The following is a 26,698-nucleotide window of genomic DNA, read 5'->3' as shown; positions in this document are numbered from 1 at the left end:
ACATACTCTCTAGTTATTTAGGGATGTAATACCAAAAGTCCAGAGTTTTGTGACCTTAAAGAGCATGATGGAATGTAGGGTGATAGAAGATCAGTTAAATACAAAGGAGCCAAAACATTTAGGGGCTTAGGTAATAATTTGCAATCGATACAGAACGTAATAGGTAACCAGTGAAGAGATGACAAAATTGGGGTTAAAATTATCATATTTTCTTGACCTGGTAAGAACTCCAGCTACTGCATTTTGGACTAATTGTAGTTTGTTTATTGAGGATACAGGACAACCACCTAGTAGTCCATGCATTACAGCAGTGGTTCTCAACCTTTTTTGGGCCAGCGCCCCCTATCCAATATCCAGGTCCCCGACCGCCCCCCACCCCCAAACTAATGAGCGAGCAGGAACGAGTAACAGATGAAATAAGTACAAAATTGTAATTTATTAATACAATCGAACTATACTCCACAGCGATTAATCCAAAAAAACAAGCTATAAACTGCATTGAATAGCAATAGCAGTGTTTCTCAGGATTTTTGGTAAATCTGTGGTGGGTGAACCTCGGGCCTTCTAGGGGGGTTCGGGGGGCAAGCCCCCCGTAAGAAAAATGTGTGCATTTTAATGTTAAATGCATCAATCTGGTGCACTTTGAGAGTTCAAAATTAAAAGCTCCAACCCATATTCAGTGTGCAAATTAAACAAAGAAAAATTCAAACCTCTTTTAGTTGTGTTTGTCTACATTACACTACTACATAATAATAGTTATATTATATTAATCCCATGACATAAATAGCCATATATTATAAAACAAATGCACTGAAAAATAAAGGACAGTCATTAAAGCGGTAATTTTTGCACGTAGGTTTTATTAGCATTTAGGAGAGTATTGCAAGAAGCTGCTTACATTAACCTTACTTAAAAATAAATATACAATCATGATTTTTCATGAAAAATTATGTTAAAATTGTAGGCCTAAAATACCTTGGTATCAGGTATAATTAATACAATTACAATTAATTTGGTTTGTCGTGATTAATTTGTTTTCATAATCAGTAAAAAGAAAAATCTTCTAACAAGAATAAACACACGAACAATTCAATTATTATTGTATTATTAATTGTTTTTATATCTTGAAACTAACGTTACCCAAGCAGCGTTTCGCTCTCAGATGTGATGGCGGAATGAATAGCCTACATTACCAAAATGTGATTGCAGAATATATTTAAATATTAATATAATATAAAAATTATCCATCAAATTGTCATTTTCAAATTGAGTTAACAATAATGCCTGACCAGTAAATTACTTGGTGAACAAAGAAAACATTTTGGCATTAGGCATTGGAATTAGTTAATGCCTAAAAAATTTAAAGTTTTACCTTATAAATAGAATTTAGTTTAATTTTGAAATTCGTCGCCGGAGTAAATGGGAACATGATTTATTGAAAATATTTGAAAAAATAGAAGTGTTTCAATACTTAAGTCAATACTTTTTAATGGCATGTCAACTTTCCATTCCTCCGCTGCGTGACTCTAGCCAGCGCTGGATTGTTGTCAGCGCGAAACACATGTTTGAGCGCGTGAATGCAGATTCTAGCCAGCGCTGGATTCTAGTCAGAGCGCTGGTCTATAACTGGAAAAATAATATAGTCGTTGCAAAAGTAACGATACATAGCTTAGGCTACATGTACATTAAACTGGAAGAAGAATCACAACAAGCGTGTCGGTGAGAACACTCATTTAAACAGCATTCACACCCGAACTTGACTGCACATTATATTTTTGACATTATTGATACTGCTTTCAATCGTAATGCAATAGAAATGAACACAAAAAACCTGCTAGTATACTGACGGTGGACTTGCGGTCAGGAGTAGGCTAGAACGGCCGCGGACGAATGATTTTCTTTTTTTTATTTGAGCGCTGCTGACGTTTTCTTTCACGCGCACCATAGACGTGCGCGCACACACAATATGACATCACAATCTACGCATATGTTTTACAACATAATTTAACATATATGGTCCTAACACTTTTTTAATAGCCCACTTAAAGTGTTTATTACAAATAAATTACTAAATGCTTAAAATGAATCACAGTAAATGAACACACATTTCCGTTACTCGTGAACGCCCCCCATTAACACCTGAACGCCCCCCTTTCAAGACTCTTGCGTCTAACGCCCCCCGTTGTTCTCTGAACGCCCCCGTTGAGAACCACTACTGAGGTGGAAGAAAGCTATTTTTGTAACATTTGAAATATGATTATCTAAAGACAAGTTGCTGTGTAATATAACACAAAATTGTATTCTAAGTCAGAGCTTCTGTGTACAAATATACAGGGTTTAATATACACACACACATACACATAGTACCGGTCAAAAGTTTGGAAACATTACTATTTTTAAAGTTTTTGAAAGAAGTCTCTTATGCTCATCAAGCCTGCATTTATTTGATCAAACATACAGAAAACATACAGAAAAAACAGTAATATTGTGAAATATTACTGCATTTTAAAAGAATGGCTTTCTATTTTAATCTACTTTAAAATATTATTTATTTATTTGATCCAAAGCTGAACTTTCATCAGCCATTACTCTAGTCTTCAGTGTCACATGATCCTTCATATATATGTGTGTGTGTGTTTGTCAAGTAGCATTATACTTATTGTATGATTCTTCTCATAGAAGTTATACATCAGTGGTATCCATTGGTTACGCAATCTACACAATAGGAAATGAAGTTTCTGGCTGAGCGAGAGACACAACACTCTCACAGGGTTTAATTCAGCTGCTTTTTGATTTATTTCACGCTTCTCTTTTATATCAAATGAATAACGGGAAAATGTTGCCAGCATGCACTTGAGCGCTTTTTAGTTTGAAAAAAAAAAAAGTAAAATAGAAAATAATTGTTCAGTATATTTTAGCCTAGCAGATACAATTTGTTCTTTGTATAGATTATTGCTGTGGTAAATATGCTCCCTTTTCATGTAGAAGAGCACACACACATACACACACCCAGACAGCAAGAAAGAGATGCAAACGCACACAAACAGCTTAAGCTTTGAAATTTGTAATAGAGAGCTAGCAAGCTGCTGGCGCTCTCGATGGTCTCTTTCAATGTTAATCTCCCTACCAGCAGACTGGTAGCACACATTAGTGTGAATGTGTGATAACTAGAGGGTCTACAGTAAAATAGACTTTAGAGTAGAGGAAGACCAATAGAGATCAGTCCACTGTCGTCCTATTGGAGTCGGTCTGGCTGATGAATATCTGTCACTGCAGCTTTTAAAATGGAGGATTACAATAAACCGCTCACCTCCTTCTCACTAATGGCAAATTACCAAACTCAGTGCCGCCCATGCACACTTCCTTATTCTGACGTGAAGGGCTCTTGGTGCAGTGTAAAATTGACCTTTCCATCAGCACGCCGGCTTTAATTTGCGGTTAGCGGTGAAGGCTGAGCCCTGATTTAATCAGTCCTTTCCTTCTTGTAGCGTGGGCAGTTTATCAAGCCCCTGCACAAGGCAACCTGTGCTTTCAGGTCTGCGGCAGCAGTAACCGCAAACCCTGCATCACGGTCATGTCTGCATTCTGCAGAGAGAAATGTTTTTCAGATATATTTTTTCAGTGCATTCTTAATTTAGACATTGTTATGAATATTAAAACAGCTGCCGGAATGAGGTCGGTCGAAACCAAGCCACATCTAATGAGGTGCTTGTTTTGACAACATAGGTTGTTTCTTCAAAGTCTCATTTATATGTGCACAAGACGTATTCTTAAAGGGATAGTTCACCCATAATGAAAACTCTGTTATAATTTACTCACTCTCAAGTCGTTCGAAATCTGTATGACTTTCTTTCTTCTGTGGAATATAAAAGATATTTTGAAAAATGTTTGTGACAAACAGGTTCAGTTCTCGTTGACTTCCATTGTATTTTTTGTCCATACAATGAAAGTTAATTGGAACTGAAATTGTTTACCACAATACCTTTTGTGTTCCGCAGAAGAAAGAAGAGGCTTGGAATGCCATGAGGGTCTCTGTCCCTTTAAAGCACTTAAATGTCCGTGCTGCAAGATGTCACCTCCTAACATAGATACATTAAAAAGGCTTCTGATCCATAATAGGTGCTCTAATGCATCTAAATGCATCACTTTAGCACCACAATAAAATGTCTTAGAGCCCTGAATGAAGCATAGACTAGAGTGTGTGTATGTGTATGTTTGAGAGGGTGTGCAAATACTCAGTGGTCACCGTTATAAGTTAATGGCAGAATGTATTCCGAGCCGGATCAGTCTGCTTAGCATGCAAAATGTGCAACACACCCAGTTTGTTTCAAATGGTTAATGAGTTTTCATTGTGCTCAAGTGTTTGCTTTGATTCATAATCCTATTAATCACATTTGATGCATTTGTATTTTCTAGGCTGGCTGCTTTCAGATTTGAGTCTATATCTGTCTGGCAGGTATCAAAGCCTTTTATTTGTGTGGTAATGTTGTGAAGGGGTACACCGTAACACTTTCTGCAGGACGAGTCAATGCATTCTATCTCCCACTCATCTGCCTCCCCTCCTCTCCTGTTGACTTTTTGGACACAGGATGTTGACTCTTAAAGTCGTCTGAATGCTAGTCAGTTTTTTAATTATTATTTATTTAGAACACAATGTCAATTTTCATATCCAATTTGATATATTCTTCTTACTAAAGAAGTTCTAAACTTAATCGTTTATGATAATTGAATCTATATATATATATTATTTTTATTTTCATTTTCAAAAAATAATTTACTACTACTACTACTACTACTACTACTATAATAATAGTAATAATAAATGTCAGTAAATATTTTATTTATTTATTTACATTTTTATTGATTAGACAATGTAGCCCTACCCACTTTACTTTGGTGATGCAACATATTTCTAAGTGACACAGGTTATGCATTTAGATATTTTTTGATAAATGCTAAAGTAATGGCTTAACAGTAATTTGGCTAGTGGTAAACCTGACTCACCAATAGCCTACTTGGCCTAAGTGACATCAGCAGAAAAAAACAATTTGTTTCAGATTATTTTTTTTAGGAGTAACATGCACCGATCATGTACAATAAGACCAGGACCAGTCAGTAAATAGAGTAAATTTAATGTTGAAGATCATCTTGGTGTATATGTGCATTTTTTTTTTTTTTTTTTTTTGAAAAATAAAAGGAAAAATGAACAGCATTAGGACATTTTCTAAAAAAAAAAAAAAAAACATCTATTTCATCCTCTGTTTAAGGAATTGTGTAATAATAGAACACATTATTCAAATACTCTATCCATCTCTTCGGGAACCTAATGCATTCGGAGGAGTGAATGGTGCTTCCATAAATACAAGGCAAGTTCAAAACAAGGGTCACTCATTTTCAAGTACAATGTAGGAGGATTCTTCAATCTTTCATAATGCTGGGTGCAGCAGGTGAACATTAGGATACATAGCTGGATGAAAGAGGTGGACAAACGCATCCTCAAACAATGGCGTTGGTTTGGGTCTCGGATATAGCTGTGTGCATAAGAGCTCTGTTTAATTCTGTATGTGTCCTGCTGCATTGCAGCTGTAACCAGGCATATACAAAAAGTTTTGTAGATAAAGCAATAGCCCCAGAAATAGTCTGGTTTCAGGCCCGCCTGCCATAGATATCTAAGAAGGTGAATGTCCCTCTTAGCCAGGGGGAAAAGGTTTGGAAGGTGAACGTCATTCTGACTAATTGCTCACTGCGGTGGGATTACACAGGCTGCCAAGAATTATGGGAACATGGTGGGAAAAGAAAGCTGCTTGAATAGCAACCCAGCAACATGCCAAGTAAATTTTTTTTCTTTCTCCACACCAAGGGCCATGCTCAGCCAATTCCTGCTGCTTAGATTTTTATTTTTTGGATCAGACACATTGCCTTTTTTGAGGCCACATTAGTGATAATTAATAGCAACTGAAATGGCAACATTTATTGTTGGATAAGTGGCCTGAAAATAGCTGTGTGTCTCCGTTTCAGGTGGTCTCATCCAGCTACCTGTACATCTGAAGCTTTCTGCTGTTTTGCATGCATTTTGTTCCGGTTTGTGTTACTTTAATTACATGAGCATAGCATATGTGATACTAATTAAATGAGTGCCACAGATGGTTTCATATATTGATTTTCACTGAAAGCTGACATGTACAGAAGTGATCGTTTATGTTCCCTTTCAGTCAGTCACTACGAGTTATGTTAGTGACTGAAGAAATGGGGGTTTCACTTAGAAGCCTATCACCTTTGAGTTCTACAAAACGAGCCAATGGCAAAACAGTGCCATGGGTCTGGGGAATTTGCATAGCGCAACTCCGCCCCACCTCGTGGGTATATAAGGAGCTGCGCGTGCAATCTTGCATTATGTTTCTGCTTCGGAGCCGAGTGTTACTTCACTTCTCTCCACTGCAAAGCTGTCTACGAGTTCGAAAGACGAGACGAGCAACTGTTCAGCGGTGTTGGTGTTACTGCGTATTACGGCGTGTTACTGCGTATTACGGCGTGTTCCAGCGACATCTCATTCCTGCTGCTGGTCTGTGCAGTGATCTGCCAACAGTGTGTGTTTTCTCCCTGGGCGCTTCAGCACTGCTGTTGAGGTTTTTTTTCCTCTCTAAAAGAGCTGCACGTGGTGCATCTTTTTAACCCTCTGGGGTGTAAGGTGTTTTTGGGGTCCTTGAGATGTTTTGACATGCCCTGACATTTGTGCTTTTTTCAGTTGCTTATAAACATATTAATATGGCACAGGTGAAATTACACTCTATTTAGCACAAACAGGGCTACCATAATAAGTGAGCAACATGTATGTACATGTTTGTATTTTTGAGATAATATTGTTTATGCATGGTTATTGAAAAAACTAAAAATTAAAGTTTCTGAAATAAGGCCACAAAACACATACTAAATATCTGTCCACAAGACTTTTTACTAATGGATGTTGTCGCCTAGAGTTTTTGCTTCAAAATGATCTGAAAATCATCCTGCCTACTCATTCACATAAAACAATAGATTGTTTTAAATTGTGAAAAAAAAATTTTTTGTTTGGAAAGGCAATATGGGCGTAAACGGCCCAACCCCCTCATGTATAATTAGGTGGTTCTCACCTGAGAAGACAAAGACCCGGATAATAATGAGCCTTTCATTCAGGTGTATCACACAAGAAAGAATGCAAGGACTATATATATATATATATATATAATCTAAATATAAATGAAAGTCAAAAGCACATTTTTAGTCATACCTGGAAACAAATCCTGGTCAAATAGGTTATATGGGCCATTCTATAGAATTGGTTCAAAGTTAGAGTTGGAAACATCTTGAAAAGAAAATTATTTTTCCATATAAAGTATTATTTTTTTAAAGTAGGCCAATACATTTTATCATACATATTTCAAAGTTAAGGATTCATTATTCTGATATAGCTTGCATTGGAACAAACACTATAACAGTTGATTCATTTATTTTTGACAAAACACACTAAATATGTAACATATGAGCAGAAACTGTCTAACAAAAGCTTATTTGATGTCTATTTTATAGTAAAAACGTTATAATCTATCCAAAGCTAGTCAACAAAATATTGTCTTTTATATTTCGTCTGTAACAGTGCGCATCTGTGCGTTCGTTCATTCACACACAGACACCCAATTCTTTTTTTAAGTCTTTTTGGTTTTACAGATACTATTCTTTATCGCGATTAGAACAGATCTCAGTAGGCTATAGAAATATAGTTTGGATGTGTTCATGTAAAATAATGTAGGAGCGAGAGTGAATGAACGGCACAGTGCGCACGCGTGCAGTTTACAGACACTATTCAATAACGCGATTAGAACAAAGCACTTAAGAATAAATTACTTACTACATCAGCTGAATCCGTGCTCCTCGAAATTAAACTATCAGCACTTCTGAGGTAACTTTTCCAGGATTATTATGATAGTATTATTCCTCACAGCGCAGCAAGACGAGGTAAAGTACAATATTCTTATTAAAATTGGATGTTTTATCCAGCTGATGTGGGCATTTTCATGGCTTGTCTCAACATTTGCGTTTGAAAAGCGCACGCTCTCAGTGGGCGAGGTCACATTATCACGTCATACGCTCTAATTAAGTGAAAGGAAAAAGACTGACATCTTTCTTTTTTCATACAGATTACATAAACTGAGTCTGAGAATAGTTGTTTTTTATATAAATTACTTCATTTAAAAGAAGAGAATTTCAGCTTCATAAAGAGAAATCTCTCGTGTCTCTGTGACAAGTATTTACTGAGTTGCAGTTCATTTTTCAGACGTGTTTCAGAATATACTTCACTGATAGAGAGAAGGTAAAACGCGCATCATGTTTATTTTTCTTTATTTGACAAAAAGCACAACACTTTGTTTTTATTGTGAGTATAACAGGAGTATAACAGGATTAACATGATCGAATGATGTATAACACATTATATGTAAGATCAAAATCAGCAGAGTATTTTGAGTCTCTTTTGCACTTATAAGAAAAAAAGTGAGCTGGTATCGCCGGCGATACCGCCGACCCCAGAGGGTTAAAGATGTCTCGCCCATGTATTTCTGGGTGTGGTAGACGGATTGATTCCGCTAATGGGCACGAACGCTGCCTGGCGTGTTTGGGCTTAAATCACGCTCTGGCAGCATTTGTGGATGCGGGATGTTCCCATTGCGGGAACATGACCAGTGCAATGTTGTGATCGAGACTCGATGACCTCCATAGAGTAGAGTCCCCTCAGCCACACCCCAATCTATTGCCTCCGCGAGAAGGGATACTTTGGCTAGTGGCCAGAGTGATTTGAGGGTGACGGTGTGGAACAACCTGACAAATCTTCCTCGGGCCACACCCCCCTCTAGCACATTGCAACTCGTGAGGTTGCCGGATGAGGTCGCTGCCCAGTCTTGTGGCAGGCCCAGCATTTCATTCGGTGCCCCAGCGGATGACGTCATGTCTATTTCCGCATCACAAGGTGGGCTTGAGTCATCTGGGGATGAAGACTCAGCTGTGCTGCCTCCTTCGGGGGTGCCAGCATTGCCCAAGTCTGATCCGGAACTGACTGCCATGCTTTCCCGGGCAGCCGCGAGCATAGGGCTTGAGTGGAACACTCCGCCATGTCCCGAGCACTCAAGGCTTGATGATTGGTTTTTGTGGGCGGCGTGTGCTGACGCCCGTCTGCACCTGCCCCAATTTCTTTCTTCCCGGAAGTGCATGAAGAGGTCATGAGATTGTGGAAGTCTCTTTGACTTCTCGCGACCGCTCAGCGACCTCTTCCGCCTTCTCTGCCCTCGATGAGGCCGCAGCCAAAGGGTACAATGGGGTCCCCAAGGTGGAGCGTTCTGTGGAATTGTGCAATTGTGTCCCCAGAGCGCCTCCACCAGGCGCAGCGACTCAAAGCACCGCTCCAAGGCATGTAGGTTTTCGTCCACTCTCGTAGCCAAAGCCTCCTCTTTGCATGCTATGGCCATCCTGCAAGTATATCAGCCACCGGTGCTCAGAGACATGCACGAGGGCAGGGCTGATCCAGGGCTCATGCAAGAGCTGTGTGCCGCCAACTACCACGCTCTAAGGGCGACGAAGGTGACGGGGGGCCTCTGCAAATATGCGTTTCCCCCAGTGAGCCTTCTCGCACAGATCTTGTGCAAGATCAGGGAGGACGAGGAACAGGTCCTTTTGGTTGCGCCTCATTGGCCCAGCCGGGCTTGGTTCTCCGAACTAGTGCTCCTCGTGACAGCCCCTCCCTGGCCAATCCCTATGAGGAAGGACCTCATTTCTCAGAGATGGGGCACCCTCTGGCACCCACGTCTCGATCTGTGGAACCTGCATGTGTGGGTTCTGGACGGGACGCGGAAGGTTTGAGTACCCTACCATCACAGGTGGTGGCTACCATCACTTCAGCTAGAGCCTTGTCCACGAGACATGCCTACGCTCTGAAGTGGAACCTCTTCATCACCTGGTGTTCTTCTCACTGAGAAGATCCCAGAAAATGCCCGATCGGGTCTGTGCTCTCCTTCCTCCAACAGGGTTTCCGCGCGGTAGTAAAAGGTAGTAAAAAGAATCTACCAAAATTAAGGCCCTTTAAAGGTAGTAAAAGGTAATAAATGCAATTTGACTTGGTAGTAAATTTTTCATCACCACCTCAATATGAGTTTCCATCAAAAAATAAGGCTGTCTATGACGTAAATGTGTCTTATTAGTGGAATATTAAACGCAATATAGTAACATTAGCTGTGGTGCGCGAGCAGTGGATTGAGCGCGCAGCGGCACAGACGCGCGAGCTGGTCGAGCTCGAGCACATCCCTTCAAACAGACATCAGTGGAAAGTTTGTAGTTCAGTCGGATGTCAATGGCAAAGAAGATTAAAACGAGTCATCTAGCTTATTATTTACGTTAACTGACGAGAGAGAGAGAGCGCACGCGCACACTTCTGTTGAATGCTCCTGATCGTTCACTCAGCACGTGTTATTTGAATGAAAACTAAATCGTATATGTAAGTAAAGTAAAACATGACCTGTTACCTGATTTATGTATAACAAATGGTTCCCTACATTATTACTGGACGTGTGCAGGTCAAGAAGTTCCATGAACGCAAACATCCAAAGCGCGCGCCGCAAACCATCGCCTCAGCGCTCGAATACTGAAAATTGTCTTTCACGTCACAAAATTATGTAAAAACGCCCGTCTTGGCGAGTATCCTAGTAAACAAAGTTGGTTATATCTCATGTGAACGTAGCCATGTTCAAATGTGCGTTCGGTCTTAAAGGGGAAGCACTTTAATATACCTGCTACTGTGTTTTAATGTTAATCAAACAAAGGACAAATAAATTACTCACTGCTCTTGACTAAATGGTCTACCCTTTTCAACTTTACAAAAATATCCATCTATATTTAATTTATACAATAATGAATATGCAATTTTTTGACATTTGATTACTGTATTCAAATGTATGTACCAATCTACCCGAAAAACTCTAAAAACACTGTTTATTTCATTTGTAGCTTTTCTTTGTTCTATTGTATTTATTTGTCCTATTTGTAATTCGATTATTTTTTCTTATTTTGTTACTGACTGCTTACTTTTATTGGGCTGGTAGATTTTGTTGTAGTATCAAAATTGGATTAAATAACTGGTATTTCACTGGTGTCTAAACATTTGTACCACTGACCCAATCTCAGCGCTGAGCCCTGCTGGAGCAGCTCTAAATATGTGCTGTGCTATTAAATGCAAGATAAAATATGATAGAGTAATAGAATGAACAGTGACATAAACAGAAGCATGCTTTTTAGAAGGATTAATTAAGCATGAAAATATCTAAAGGAAATATATATTTGATGAACAAATTAAGCCAACTAATATGATTTATATTCTTTTGGTTTATCTACTAATACATTTAAAAATTACAAATGCAGTGAAAATTCAGGGATCGGTTACGGTATCGATATCGGCGAGTACCACAAATGAAAGTATTGGTATCGGTCTCGTTCTCGTTCTGCAAAAAGTGGTATCGGTGCATCCCTAATTGAAAATATTTAACGGGTGAGGGTGAGGGGGGAGCAGCTCCCTATTTTGTTGTTTTGCGATGCTAGCAGCACTACACAGATCACGGCAAATCATGCCAACTTAAGGTTAGCTGTCGTCGCACCATCTCAGCAGCAAACCAGTGCAATATTTGAAGCACATTTAGAGATGTGATGAAATAAATTGCTGTTTTGGGATAGTAATTTCACTGCTTAAGTCTGCGTGTGTGAGAATGTGTGTTTGTGGGTAAGTGTGTGTGATGTGACACACTTTATTATATATTTTTTTTTTAATGTTTATTGTTGTTAAGTGTCATTTGTTTTTAAAAAGTGCCAAGGTTTTTCTTCACCTTATTAGGGCTAAGGGCTAACGTTATGGTTAGGATAACTCGAGGGCTAGGGTTAAGATAAGGACAACTGAAACTCAACTCGACACTAATATTGTCATTGTCAATTATGTTTTTTTTTTTTTAATGATCACAATTAAACATTAGTGTACCTAATATGTATGATGTGTGTGACAGTGTCACACTTATACCTTATAGTAAGTAGTAAGTGGTGCTTTGCATACCCCTCCCACACCCCCCAAAAAAGGGCTGCTGCTTGATGTCGTGTTGGTAGTAAAAAATATTCTGGAGGTAGTAAAAAAGGTAGTAAAAGGTAGTAAATTTATCTCTATGATTCCTGCATAAACCCTGTCCAAGAAGGGTTGGAATGAAGGCTGTCTCCTTCCACCCTTAAGGTTTATGTGGTTGCGATCTCGGCACACCACGACCTTGTGGAGTCAAAAACGCTAGGACAGCATAACCTGGTCGTCAGGTTCCTTGGAGAGGCGAGGAGGTTAAATCCTCCTCGCCCCCTACTCATGCCCTCTTGGGACCTCGCAGTAGTACTATTTATACCTGGCCTTGGCACTTCTCTGTCCATTACATGCCCTTCGCACTTACGTAGGCAGAACACAGTGTTTCAGGACCTCAGACCAGCTCTTTGTCTGTTATAGAGGGCAGAAGAAGGGAAAGGCTCTCTCCAAGCAGAGATTGTCTCACTGGATAGTGGACGTTATTGTTTTGGCATACCAGGTTCAAGGCCTGCCATGCCCCCTAGGGGTGAAGGCACACTCCACCAGGAGTGTGGCTTCATCCTGGGCTCTAGTGCATGGCGCCTCGCTAACATCTGTAGAGCTGCAGGCTGGGCGACACCTAACATAATCGCAAGATTCTACAATCTCCAAGTGGAGCCAGTGTCCTCCTGTGTACTCGCTTCCAGTAGCCAGTAAGTAGGACCTGCACGGTGTCATTGCTTGCTTCACAATTCCACTCCACGGACTGGATACGTGCGTTATTTACTCAGGTGAGCTCTCTGTGTAGCCCTGGGCTCCTCCAGCACTGTTGATGTCGACACCTAAGTGTATGCCTGCGGCAGCCCTTGTGTCAGGCTAGGTGCCTCCGTGTGCATGGTTCCCCCGTTGGGCAACCCCCACATGTGTATTTCCGCGTGTATTTCCATCTCTTTGAGCATGTACCTTTCCCTTGGCAAGTCCACTTTGCCACCCCTAGGGTTGAAACTTCCACCCTCCGGGCTGGATACCTCAGTGCATTCCATATGCATCCCGTTCGCGGGTCATATGTCTATTCTGTAAGACCTCCCTACGGGCAGGCATTGTGTGGCATATTTCCATGGGGATATGCTTCCCAGTGTACCTTGGTATTCCTGCGTTAAGCCTAGCCCTTCACCAGTGCTAGTCTCAAGACAGGTACCGACTTGCGCAGGGCACTAGAAGACAGCCACTGTGGCATGATTAAATAGGGACCCCATTTTGTCAGTCACTGACGTAACTCGAAGTGACTGACTGAAAGGGAACGTCTCAGTTACGTATGTAACCCACGTTCCCTGAAGAAGGGAAGGGAGACGTTACGTCCACCTGCCACAACCGCTGTACCGCTGGAACAGCCGGGCGTTCAGTCTCGGCTCCTCAGCAGGTAACATAATGCGAGATTGCACGCGCAGCTCCGTTTATACCCATGAGGTGGGGCAGAGTTGCGCTATGCAACTCTGTGTCCGTAGACCCATGGCATTGTTTTGCCATTGGCTCGTTTGGTCCCATTTCGTCAGTCACTGACGTAACGTTTCATCTCTGCAAACATATGGGTCAATTACATACAAGAGTGTCCAGTTTTTGGGGACATTTTCACAACCTTAACTAACCTTTCATAAAAAAGGTGCAAGAGATATCTTTGTGATGCTATTTCCTGTCAGTTTTTATGCATATTGGTTGCACCACATGCTTTTGCAGGTGAGATAATGTTATAGTATTATACCAGCATTTGTGGTTGACACATCAAGATAAAATAAGTAGTCAGACATATAAAAAAGTCAACAGACTACGGGCTGTAACTTTGCTGTGTAAATAAATAAATAAGCTAAATTGTGTCTTTGAACGATCAGCATAATAGTTGTAGACTGCATATTTCCTTATGGAAATTCTAAATACTTGTTTGGATATTTATATTCGCTATCACAGAAAATTCTTACCTTCAGGCAGTAAAAGCAATATTCTGTTACAGAATATCTTATTGCATAACAAATATGAATATGGTGGGATTAACCCATGTTTATTAGGAGGTATCCTTTCACCCCTGTGATGCATGTGTATTTCACATGAAACTCAATTTTGTTCTGGTTCGGAGCCACAGGCTTTAGCCTCATAATTTCAGGGTAGCTGAGTCTCTACCATGCCTTTTTACCCCTGAATAAAAAAAAAAAAAAAAAAAAAAAAAAAACCTTACACTTCTTAGGAAACCATTTCCTCTGAAAAGTATCTCCTCAGAACACATGGGGTATCCTTGTGCTCATTTCCTAATGTGAGTTCTATTTAAAGAGCATGCTAATTTCAAATCAAGAGCATTCTGTGACGAGCTGGGACGTGCCACAGTCATTATCGTGATAGATTTGTCACGGAAAAAATGAAGTAAACGCTTGAACTGTATGACATGTCATTTATCCCACATATGTAAAGGTTATGACAGGAGTGTTTTAATGTCTTTGTCTTATGACTTCAAACATTTATTTATTGGTAATTTCCTGTTTTCTTAAAGTTAGATGATTTAAAAGTGCAAAGACTGACATTTAAAACTATTCTATGAAGTTGCTGTATTTCTAATGGGGACCAAAAGTCTGAGACCACTAAGGAAAATGTTGCTATTTAGCAATTTTTATCATTTTTATTGGAAACTGTTTTATCATCATAATTTGAATAAAAGGTTCAATTGAGAAATTAACACAGGCTAAATCATGCTGGTGAACATGATCATCAGGTTTGACCAACTTCCAGAGGTGGACAGTAACAAAGTATATTTACTTGAGGACTTAAGTACACTTTTTGAGTATCTGTACTTTACTTTATTTTACTTAATAATTTTTTTCTGGAAACTTTTTACTTTAACTTCACTACATTTGAAAGACAAATATCGTACTTTTTATTTCACTACATTTCTGTCAAGCTCCTTGAGTAGTTAACGTCAGTCAGGGGATGATTTTGGTTGGAGGGGTTGCATTCTGGAACCCGACAGATTGACGTCAGAACCCGACGTCGGGTTGACGTCAACATCCTATGTCGGACAGACGTTGGATTTTGGTTGGAAATGAAAGTCGGGTTGATGTCAGAATCCAACTGATGTTGGTTTCTGACGTCAACATGATTTTCATTCAATCTGATTTTCATTTTCAACGTTGGGTTTGGTCTTCTAAATGCAAATTTTGTCATTGTTTTGGAGCACACTAGCTTATAGATAACAGTAAGGCTAACATATTCATACTAAAAGCCAAAAAACTTTTCAAAGAGACTTTAAACAAGGTACTAATGATATATTCAGAGGCATTGGGTACTGTATTACATACAACAATAATAAAACAATGCATTGACATTTACTTTTTACTTTTGATACTTAAGTACTTTTAGAAACGAGCACTTCTGTACTTTTGCTGAAGTAAAAATCTGTCTTTACAACTTTTAATTGTAACGGAGGAATATTTGACCAGTAGTATCTGTACTTTCACTAAAGTAAGGAAGTACTTTGTCCACCTCTGCCAACTTCAGCGGTTCGAGTATCCTTTGAATTCTGTTCTTTAGTGGAAGAAATAACATATGACTGTCTGTACAGAGAGTCACATGATCAATGTCACTAGTGGGACTGTAGAAATAATACAGAATCTCAAATGTTTCTTATTTTTCAAGATTCTAAAACTTTGAATTCTTTGAAAACTTTGAAAAAATCCTGATTCAAATCCTTGTGCGCCATTCAGAATTGAGAGTGCATTTTAAATTCGAGTTAAGTTCCTGAATTTGAATTGAGCTGGCAGAGATGATGTAGAATTACAGTTCACATTTAAATGCTAGGAAGTAGAATTCAAATTAATTGAAATTAAAATATTTAATATAACTTTTTTTAAATAAGCATAGTTTGTCAATACAGTCAATAAAGTTTGATAAGTATATTTGTGAATTAGACACCAGTGAATTAGATAGATAGATAGATAGATAGATAGATAGATAGATAGATAGATAGATAGATAGATAGATAGATAGATAGATAGATAGATAGATAGATAGATAGATAGATAGATAGATAGATATCCCACTGTTTCTCTTTCTAAACTGCACAAATGATCTGCATTTCAACATACCACGATGTGTCAGAATAAGTAATTATGTGGTTTTAACACCACAGAACATTTACATTTGGTTTAAGGCAAAATAGCAGTGTTACAGAAAATAAAACCATCTTTTCTTTGTTACTTTCAGTTACACTCAAACTCAGACGAAGGTGATGGCTCCGTCCAGTATTTACTCTCTGGAGAAGGTGCCGGTTCCATATTCATAATCAATGAGTTAACGGGAGATATTCATGCAAAGAAAAGCCTGGACAGAGAAAAGAAGAACCATTACGTGCTCCATGCTCGGGCCATCGACCGCTTCACCAACAGAGCCGTGGAACCCGAGTCGGAATTCATCATCAAGGTCCAGGATGTGAACGACAACGCCCCCAAATTCCCAGATGGCCTCTTTTCAGCCTCCGTGCCTGAGATGGCAGACATCGGTGAGCCAACAGTCAGGACCTCCTGGCTCTGGTTGTCTGAGGCTATGCCCGGGGAACACAAGAACATTTTGTCAGTAGAGCATAGGTATTATTAGCTGCCTCATCAGTTTCAGACCACAGAGTCCAACTGCAGATCGGAGCCTTTCTGGCCTGAACCCGGACGAATCATATGTTGCTGGTTGGTTGCGGTGGATTTATAGTGGGATTTATTAAAGCTATTGTTTCTTATAGAAAGCCTCTCAAGAGGATACTGCATATTGTCTGTTGTAGAAAAAGGGATTTCATGAGTAATGTCAAAATCAAACCTTTTTTATCTCACAAAAAGCCTCAAAAGTATGTTCACTCACACATGGGGTGCAAATGTTTTGAAGTGCTTCCAATCTAAAGCAGCATTTGATAAACAAAAACCAGCTGTGTTTACGTATTTTACCCCCGTATCTCAATTTGAAACGTCAATGTTTTATAGATCTGTGCTATCCACCCTAATACATGAGTAATCCACATGCAGAGCATGCAATTTGCATCAATGGCAGCGCACATCAACTCTGCAGTAAATGGACTGTCAGGAAAGTGCTAATTGTCCGTAGAGTTCTTCCTTCCTATCCGAATCAATTGGCTGGACTCAAGCCAAAGAGCTGTGAAATTATCATTCCTCACAACCTTTCGGCACAATGTCCCCCCCCCCCCCCCCCCCCGGGCATAGCTATAGGATAAGGGCAAGGTTTATTTCTCACTTTTGGCCTTGAGTCGCTCTCCGCCACCACTTTTTTTTTTTGCTCTCATGTTTTTAATGAAATGCATTGAGTCTTTACAGATATTAAATAAACAGAAGGCTATTATATGTATCTGTTGCAATGACAAAATGATCTGTACAGTATTCGGACAAAACTGGATGTGGGCGACAATTCAAAACACAGAAAATATGCCTTAACATGAAATAAATATAAATGATATAAATGTATATTATAGGCCTATACCGTTCAGATGTTTGGGGGATGTTTCCTAAATATGTTTCTTATGCTCACCAAAGTTGCATTTATTAGATCAAATATACAGTAAAAAAGTAGTATGTGAAATATTATTACGATTAAAAAAAAACATATATATATATATACACTCACCTAAAGGATTATTAGGAACACCATACTAATACTGTGTTTGACCCCCTTTCGCCTTCAGAACTGCCTTAATTCTACGTGGCATTGATTCAACAAGGTGCTGAAAGCATTCTTTAGAAATGTTGGCCCATATTGATAGGATATCATCTTGCAGTTGATGGAGATTTGTGGGATGCACATCCAGGGCACGAAGCTGCTGTTCCACCACATCCCAAAGATGCTCTATTGGGTTGAGATCTGGTGACTGTGGGGGCCATTTTAGTACAGTGAACTCATTGTCATGTTCAAGAAACCAATTTGAAATGATTCGAGCTTTGTGACATGGTGCATTATCCTGCTGGAAGTAGCCATCAGAGGATGGGTACATGGTGGCCATAAAAGGTTGGACATGGTCAGAAACAATGCTCAGGTAGGCCGTGGCATTTAAACGATGCCCAATTGGCACTAGGGGGCCTAAAGTGTGCCAAGAAAACATCCCCCACACCATTAGACCACCACCACCACCAGCCAGCCAGTGGTAACAAGGCATGATGGATCCATGTTCTCATTCTGTTTACGCCAAATTCTGACTCTACCATCTGAATGTCTCAACAGAAATCGAGACTCCTCAGACCAGGCAACATTTTTCCAGTCTTCAACTGTCCAATTTTGGTGAGCTCTTGCCAATTGTAGCCTCTTTTTCCTATTTGTAGTGGAGATGAGTGGTACCCGGTGGGGTCTTCTGCTGTTGTTGCCCATCCGCCTCAAGGTTGTGCGTGTTGTGGCTTCACAAATGCTTTGCTGCATACCTCGGTTGTAACGAGTGGTTATTTCAGTCAAAGTTGCTCTTCTAGCTTGAATCAGTCGGCCCATTCTCCTCTGACCTCAAGCATCAACAAGGTATTTTCGCCCACAAGACTGCCGCATACTGGATGTTTTTCCCTTTTCACACCATTCTTTGTAAACCCTAGAAATGGTTCCAGTAAAAAATCCCAGTAACTGAGCAGATTGTGAAATACTCAGACCGGCCCGTCTGGCACCAACAACCATGCCATGCTCAAAATGGCTTAAATCACCTTTCTTTCCCATTCTGACATTCAGTTTGGAGTTCAGGAGATTGTCTTGACCAGGACCACACCCCTAAATGCATTGAAGCAACTGCCATGTGATTGGTTGATTAGATAATTCCATTAATGAGAAATTGAACAGGTGTTCCTAATAATCCTTTAGGTGAGTGTATATATATATATATATAAATATGTGTGTGTGTGTGTGTGTGTGTGTGTGTGTGTGTGTGTGTGTGTGTGTGTGTGTGCGTTGGTGCGACCGGATTATGAGGACAAAAACCATGGATACATACCGACTCTATGAGGACATACCGTAACTACGAGGACAGCACTACTGTCCTCATAAGTCGAGCAGTGTAGAAAGGCTTATCAGGCTGCGCCTAACCACCTCCCGCTTTTTCTCAATATGTCCTTATAAATCCGTTGTACCCGTTTTTCAGTGTGTGCCAGAGTATGCTCAGAGTGTATAATCTCCCTCTATGTGAAATTCGACGCTACTGCAGTATCATACACATTTCATACACCCATACCACGCCCAAGCACGATTCATTGGTGGAACGCTGGAATCCTCGTCAGTGATTGGCTGCTGGAATCCTCGTCAGTGATTGGCTGTATTTCACATCCGTCAAAGTCAGCGCGCCTGCGCCTCTGATCTTCTATCGCAGACGTGTGGTGTGACGGTGTGATTAATCAGAAGATTAATCATCATCATGAAAGATTAATTAGCAGAATTCGAGCGAAGTTGACGAGCTATAGTGGGAGATTTTCACTTTATCACGAGGAAGGTAAGTGCGTTTATTTATATATTCTACCTTTATGGAGTTAAGTGTCATGAGTCAGACAGTTTTTAATAACGTTAGTTACATTCCTTTAAACGTGGCCACTAAACGTGGCTAATATAAGTCCATAAGCAGTTGGATACTAGTATTAGTATTAGTTGATGAAAGATACATCTCCATGGATGCTTGAGAGAATTAATTTACATTTTGAAATAAATCAAATCTATGTTGTCATCGTGATGACTGGTAAAGTTGAGTGGATGAATTTACAGTTTAATACAGTAAGATACAGAAATATATTAAATAAACAGAAACGAGACTAATGTAAAAGTATACTTTCATTAATGTAACGTTACTGTCATTAGAATGACTTGCCAAAATTATCTGGTTGATTTATTTTAGGGCTGGATATTAGCAGACATTTTATGATTCCATTCAATTTTAATTCACGTGCTTTCGATTCTATTTCCAATTCGATTTTACATTTATTATTTTAATGTAAATCAGGTGTAATACATGTAACATTTTCTAAAACTTTCTCTCTATAGTTAATTTTTCTAAGTAACGAGTTTAGCTTCATTTGATCTGAGGCGCCACATTAAAGAGTGATAAAATGGTATTAAAATGGACTGAATTTGAAATCGGAGACTGTTTCTTATCAAAAGTAACAAGCCTCAAAACCTCACTGATCAACTATTTCTGTGTAAAATGTTGTATTTATTGATATAGACTACAGTCTGACAATAATGTACTGCATATAAAGCATATCTATCTATCTATCTATCTATCTATCTATCTATCTATCTATCTATCTATCTATCTATCTATATATATATATATATATTTATATATTTATAAATACATACTAATTATGTTGTCTGGAATGTTTTCAGTCAACATTTTAAGAAAGAAGAGAATAAAACCTGAGCATGATGCAAAAGAACACATATTGTCGGGCAAAGACAAAGCCTTCATTGAGGGACGACAAATCAACACATTCAAAGGTAAATTGTGCACCACAAGGCAATTTGACTATGTTCAGACTGCAGGCAAATCAAATCATAAAGTAGGCATGCACTTGTAAGAATGAAAAGTAGGCCTATTGCTGGCAGTCTGGACATGATCTTTCACATTCACACATTTTACCCTTGGGTAAGCCGCTCATTTTCATAAAGGTTAAGAGATGAAAAAAAAAACTTTAAACAATTTTTTTATAATTATTATTTTAAAATAAATACATAAAACTATGTATACAGAGAATAGTGTAACCAAATTCAACTAGTAGGCTATATCACAGTGAAAACCAATGCTTGATTATTTTTTTTATTTCCTGCACCTCATATTACATTACACAGTTTTACAGGATTTAACTCTTTAAAAGGATAGGTTGGTTAGCTGTGTAACATATAGGTGCACTTGGATTCATGTTTTATTTGTATTATTATATATTATTTTGCCCTTTCAGGGAGAGGTGTGTTTGCACTTGAGCACATTGAACCATCCACCTTTGTTGTTGAATACCGTGGGATTCTCTCTCAAAGTAAACATGTTAAAGATGTTCAAGGCAACTACTTGTTTGACTTTACATGGAATGGAACACGTTATTGGTAAGCTGGCTGTTTCTTTTTTGGTTTATTTATTTTTGGTTCATATTCAGAGCAAACTAGTTGCATGTCATTCTAATAAAAACAGTTATGATTATGATTTATTATTATTACTATTATTATTACAATATAGGGCTGCACGATTTGGGGAAAATGTCATTGTGATTATTGAGGTCAATATTGCAATTGGAATATGCGATTGCGATATAATAAACAAATGGTTTCATGAGTCAACTTGCTTGGTTCTAAAGCAAAATGCACACACAGATTAGTGATAATTCTGAAATGTGTATTTCTCAACTCAAACTAGCAACAACAACTAAATGATTGATAACATCTAAGCCATTGATGTCTGGATAAAAATTAATCCACCCCCATTTAAAACATTAATTAGAGCCATCCAACATTACAGTGATTCCATCATTACAATTGAAAGCTATAATTTTTTTTTAAAACATTTATTAGACGTCAAAAAATATAACAGCTTTTAATTTAAGTGAACTTCAAATAATCCTCACATAAACCCATTATAAATGACATGTCATATTTACCTGTGCCCTTCCTGTCTAACAGGTATGCAGAAATTTAATAAAGTTATCAAACAGTCTGCGACTCTGCGCTGCATAAATAATAAATAGACTAATCCTTATTAAAGCTACATAAGTTCTTTAGTCAAGAGCAGTGAGTAATTTTCTCTGTCCCCTTTGTTCTGTGATTAACTTTACTGACAGAAAGCTTTGGCTGCTGGCCCTTTAAGAGCAGCCGCTGCTGACAGAGACACGGATCTCACATGCGCCTCATCCTCTCACAACTCTATACGTCCATCATAAGACTGCTCTTATGTTATGAAGATACTCGACAAACGACATTTTGGCATAATTGTGTGTGTTGTTGTTCGTTCAAGCGCGAAAGAGAACTGTATTCTGGCACATGTCTTTCTGTGAGTCACAGTCGGACATTCAGCGCGCTCTCTTTTGACTTGTCTCGCATGAATGGTTTTAAGCAATCGCATGAGAGCATTATCATGTAACACTAGCCAAAGGATGACAAAAAATAACAGATGCTGCGTTAATTGCGTTAACAGCCCATTGTTTATTTTACATAAAATCGCAGCATTTTGCGCCATATAATCGCACAGGCTTGACATCGCGATTACGATTGCGATAAGATTAATCGTGCCGCACTATTACAATAGCAGATTTGCTAGGGTTCTCATAACATTAGGAACTTATTAGTTAGTGATAATCAATAACATGGTTATTGTTCAACTGGGGTATTTTTTTTACCTTAAGTGGATCATCTGACCTATTAAATTCTTAGGAAGTCAAGTTAACTTTCACAATGTGTATTTGAATATAGGTTAAATAGGCCAAGGTTAGCCTAACCCAAATGTTCAGTTAGAACCGTATGTTTCAGTGTGTGTCTATGTTTTAAGTTTCTTACTGCACTATTTTTATCACAGCATAGATGCAACAAAAGAGGACGGTGGAGGAATGATGATGACAAAAATCCAAATTGCAAAGTCAAGACAATCATTGTTGACGGAAGGCCACACCTGTGTCTGTTTAGTATAAGACATATCTTTCCAGATGAGGAGGTCACATACAACTATGGGGATTCCTCTTGGCCTTCGCGTTTAAGGGTGAGTCTCTTAAAGACTTTATCACTGAAAGTCAACCATGTTCTGTATTTCATGAATGTTAGTTTTTTATATGATGCAGATTATTTAAAAAAATTCTGCACGTCTGCTTTGTGCATGACGGAGCCATGAAAGGGACACTAGATATTTAGTCTTTGGTTGATAGTAGAATTAGTTGCTGTGACCAATTGGCAAGCATCCTTGCCTCAGTGTTGTACCTGTCTTTCTCATAATTACAGGAATTGTGTGACGAGACATCAGTGGCTGTGACTGAATGCAGTGTGAATCCTTCCTCATCAGTGAAACAGAAAGTAAGTGAGCGCATGTTCCTTCATTGTTTTCTTCTCTTTGACACAGGCAATGTTAAGTGTCGGATGGTTGGGCATCATGCTAGACTGGTTGACGTGGACTGTCGTCTTAAAGACGCTGTTGTGACGTCTCAAATTTGAGTAAAATGTACATTGCTCGGTTCATTCATTTTCATAACTCGTGCGTTGGGGGATGGGCATGACACTGACCTGAAATATAAGGACAGTTCTCCACTACGAGGACCATCATGTCAGGGTTAGGGTTTGTGGAAAAGATGTTGCTTTGGGTACAGTTGGTACTCAACACGAATAATACTTTTACCGCTCCCGTGGCGGTAAAATTTGGATGTGTATTTGCTGCCTTTTACCGCTAAGAGGCGCTACAATCACAGACTTTGAAAGGTGTCAGTTTATTCTCTCTATTGCGTAATCTACCGCCGCGCCGCGACTCATTCAGAGCGATTGAAAGCTGGTAACAGATGAATTCAAGTGAAACATTGTAGTTAAACCAATTCATAATCACAATACTGAAATTAAATTGAATAAATAGTGAAAACATTACAACATAAAACATTGCAACAGAAATATATTAGGCTATCAATGAGGGTCTGGAAGAGCATAAGACGTAATTTAATAGCGTTCAGACGGTAGCTCAGTGGTTAACGCAACATGAGCCTCACGGAGCTTCAAGCGATCCGAGATCGAATCTCAATGTAGCCAACATGCTGTTGGCCGACTTCATTTGTGTTTTACCGTTCTTGATGCTTAAATAGGTAACTGTTTATTAGCGAGTTCATTAACTGTTTATTTATTTAATGTCAAGCGTTTTGTTTAATTATCAATGCCACATTAACGTAAATTTGCTACATTCCATGTCCGCTGCACGACAAAACTGATGAGGGAAATGAAAATAAATAAAAAAAGAAAGCTGATCGTGTCAGAAAATGAAAATAATGAAGCTCGTCTTTAATCTGCTAAATTATTGTTTTGTGAATCATTCACGAAATTGAGTTGACTGACAGTGAGTGATACCTGGCCATAGCAACGGGAGAAATTTTTCAAAACAGATCCATACATTGAACAAATCAGAAAAGACTGATTTTGTTGACTTGACAGACTAACTAAATAGTATTACTTTCAATATAAAAACAAATGAAAATGTAAAAGAACACTACAATTAATTAAGTTTGAAACCCATCGCAAATTTTGAAGAATGTAAGAAACACAGAATCTTATTCTTGCAACATTTTAAATTTGTATTGCCAAAGAAATTTCAGCTAAATTAAACAATTAAAACAGTACAAAACGAAAATAGTCCAAAGCCACATAAATTAAGAACATGCGTTTTTCTTTGTCTGTCTCTCGTGCTGGATCTCTTTTTAGCAAGTTTATTTTGTCTCCCTCCCTCCCTCCCTCCAAAAAAAAAAACTGTAACAAATTATTTAGCCTTTGTTGCTTCAAAGACAAAGCATGCCTTGTTGAATTCACCTTACAATAAAACGAGGTTGATCGCAAATTAAAGAGCTCTGTATCTGCTGTGGCATGAATGTGTTTAGTCAACAGTTAATGTTTAGATAATGCCAGATTGTTGACAATCATACACAGTGCTCATTCTAAAACTCTAAAACTCTACAAAACCAGTTGAAACAACTGGATTGAACACTTAAATTGAAATTTTGTGTGAAAACTTTAAATACAAAAAATAAACTACAATATTTATAATTTAATAAGATATAGGGCCTACATTTGGACACACCGAGAGATTTATAAGAATTTAGCCTTTGCCTGCTCATTGGGCTGGCTATCCGACATCTCCATATAAAAGAGGAACATTAACACCTATTGTGCCGATAAAGCCACTGTCCCTCCAACCCCCCCACAGGCTCTCTGAGACTGACTTACAACAAAAAGAAGTCGCAATTCACACTTAAACCGCTATTCTAGCATTAGACTATTAAAGTGTTGATAATGAAGGAATTAAATAATGTAAGCTACATGTAGTGATATTTCTGTCATGAAACTTTATTACTAAATATTTCATTTCAATAATTCATTCAATTTCAATAAGTTGTTCTTTTTTATTCAAATAAACCTCGAACCACAGTGCTCCGTTGTGCTGCTGTTAAACTAAATAACATTTATAGAATAATTATGAACTTAAATGAAACAATATAGCAACATTTCGACAAAAATTATTTGATCTGCTTTTACATTTTAATTCAGGGCGATTTAGCCTACATTTAATTAGAGCGAGATTTTCCCCCTTGTCCTTTCCTCGTTGGGAAGCGCTCACATCATAGCTAAACATGTTTGAGTAGATCATCTGTACCTCTCAGTTTCAGATGGATTACATAATCAGATAACATTTATTAAATATTTAGACATTTAAAGGCTTTAGACATAGCCGATTTCTTATCGTGACTGAGCTGAGGCAAGTGGTTTTCGGTTCATTTTTGTGACGCGCAGTTCCCGGAGACAGAGACGAGACGACAGCTAAAATGTTGTTAGCCTAATATGAATAGAAGTTTACAGTTTTGAACGATGTAGGCAAAAAATACGGAGTAGCCTATTAAGCTATTTTAGCTGTTATGAGAAAAATAAATCCAAATGAACGCGCCGCCGTGTTTGTCAAACTCTAATTCAACATGCCAGAATAAAACCCGACTTTAGAACAATAGCGCCACTCGGCGTGGTGTGCCAAAACACTTAATTATAAACTTCAATATTTCATTCAAAATAATCTCAACGCTTTGTGACCTTTTGAAAAGCCGTGCATAGGGCCTACATTAAGGCCACTGGAACTAATGAACAACTGAAACGCTGGTTTTGATTTTATTGTTTGTCGTTTAAACGTGCCTGTTGCATATCTCTATTTTATATATTGTATATGGTATATTGGTGAAGTAGCCTATAGCCTATAGGGAATCCCAAAAATGTATATAGGCTATAGCTATTTATAAATTACGATTGGTATTATTATACAGATGTAAAGTCATTCTGTTGGATACTATTTGTTCCTGTGTAAAATGGAAATGCTTGGCAATTTTATTTTATAAATATAAGCAAAAACTATATGGTGTAACAGAGTTTTAGAATAGACAAATCTCTCTGCATTAATAATCGGATATAAAATGCATTAATAGGCTAATATAAAATTTACAAAAGTACCAAGTTTGTTCGGGATTTGAACCCGTGTCATCTAAATGATCGAACCGTAAGTTCTTCCACTCGGCCATGATTTTACTCTTTGTGAAATGACCAAACGTTTGTTTCTCCAGTGTGTTCGTTCACATGAGCGAGAAAACGTTTTATCGTTAGCATATTGTAGACCTTTTACAGTTTAAAAAAAGATGATATCTTATCTGTATGACCAAAAATTACGGAGTAGGCTAGCCTTCTAAGTTCTTTTAGCTGTAATGAGAAAAAAATTAATTCAAGTGAAAGCGCCGCCGCGTTTGTCGAACTCTAGTTCAACATGCCAGAATAAAACCCAATTTTAGAACAATGCGTAGCGCCACTCGGTGTGCCAAAACACTTAATTATAAACATCAATATTTCGTTCAA

The 26,698-nt window shown here is 38.5% G+C and overlaps 1 protein-coding gene across 1 annotated transcript in view; it reads left to right on the top strand.

Moving 5' to 3' along the window:
* The window catches only part of LOC130078384 (cadherin-18-like), an 84,314-nt gene that overhangs the window by 11,565 nt on the left and 46,051 nt on the right, over window positions 1-26,698 (top strand). The window contains exon 3 of the mRNA XM_056243871.1: window positions 16,346-16,640. Within this exon, the coding sequence (XP_056099846.1) occupies window positions 16,346-16,640 (295 nt within the window). The remainder of the gene's footprint in view (window positions 1-16,345; window positions 16,641-26,698) is intronic.

Source organism: Rhinichthys klamathensis, unplaced genomic scaffold (genome assembly GCF_029890125.1).
Source record: "Rhinichthys klamathensis goyatoka isolate OS25496 unplaced genomic scaffold, OSU_Roscu_1.1 h1tg000858l_1, whole genome shotgun sequence".
In the NCBI taxonomy this organism is placed as follows: Eukaryota; Metazoa; Chordata; class Actinopteri; order Cypriniformes; family Leuciscidae; genus Rhinichthys; species Rhinichthys klamathensis.
This window is presented reverse-complemented; position numbering and strand designations above follow the sequence as displayed.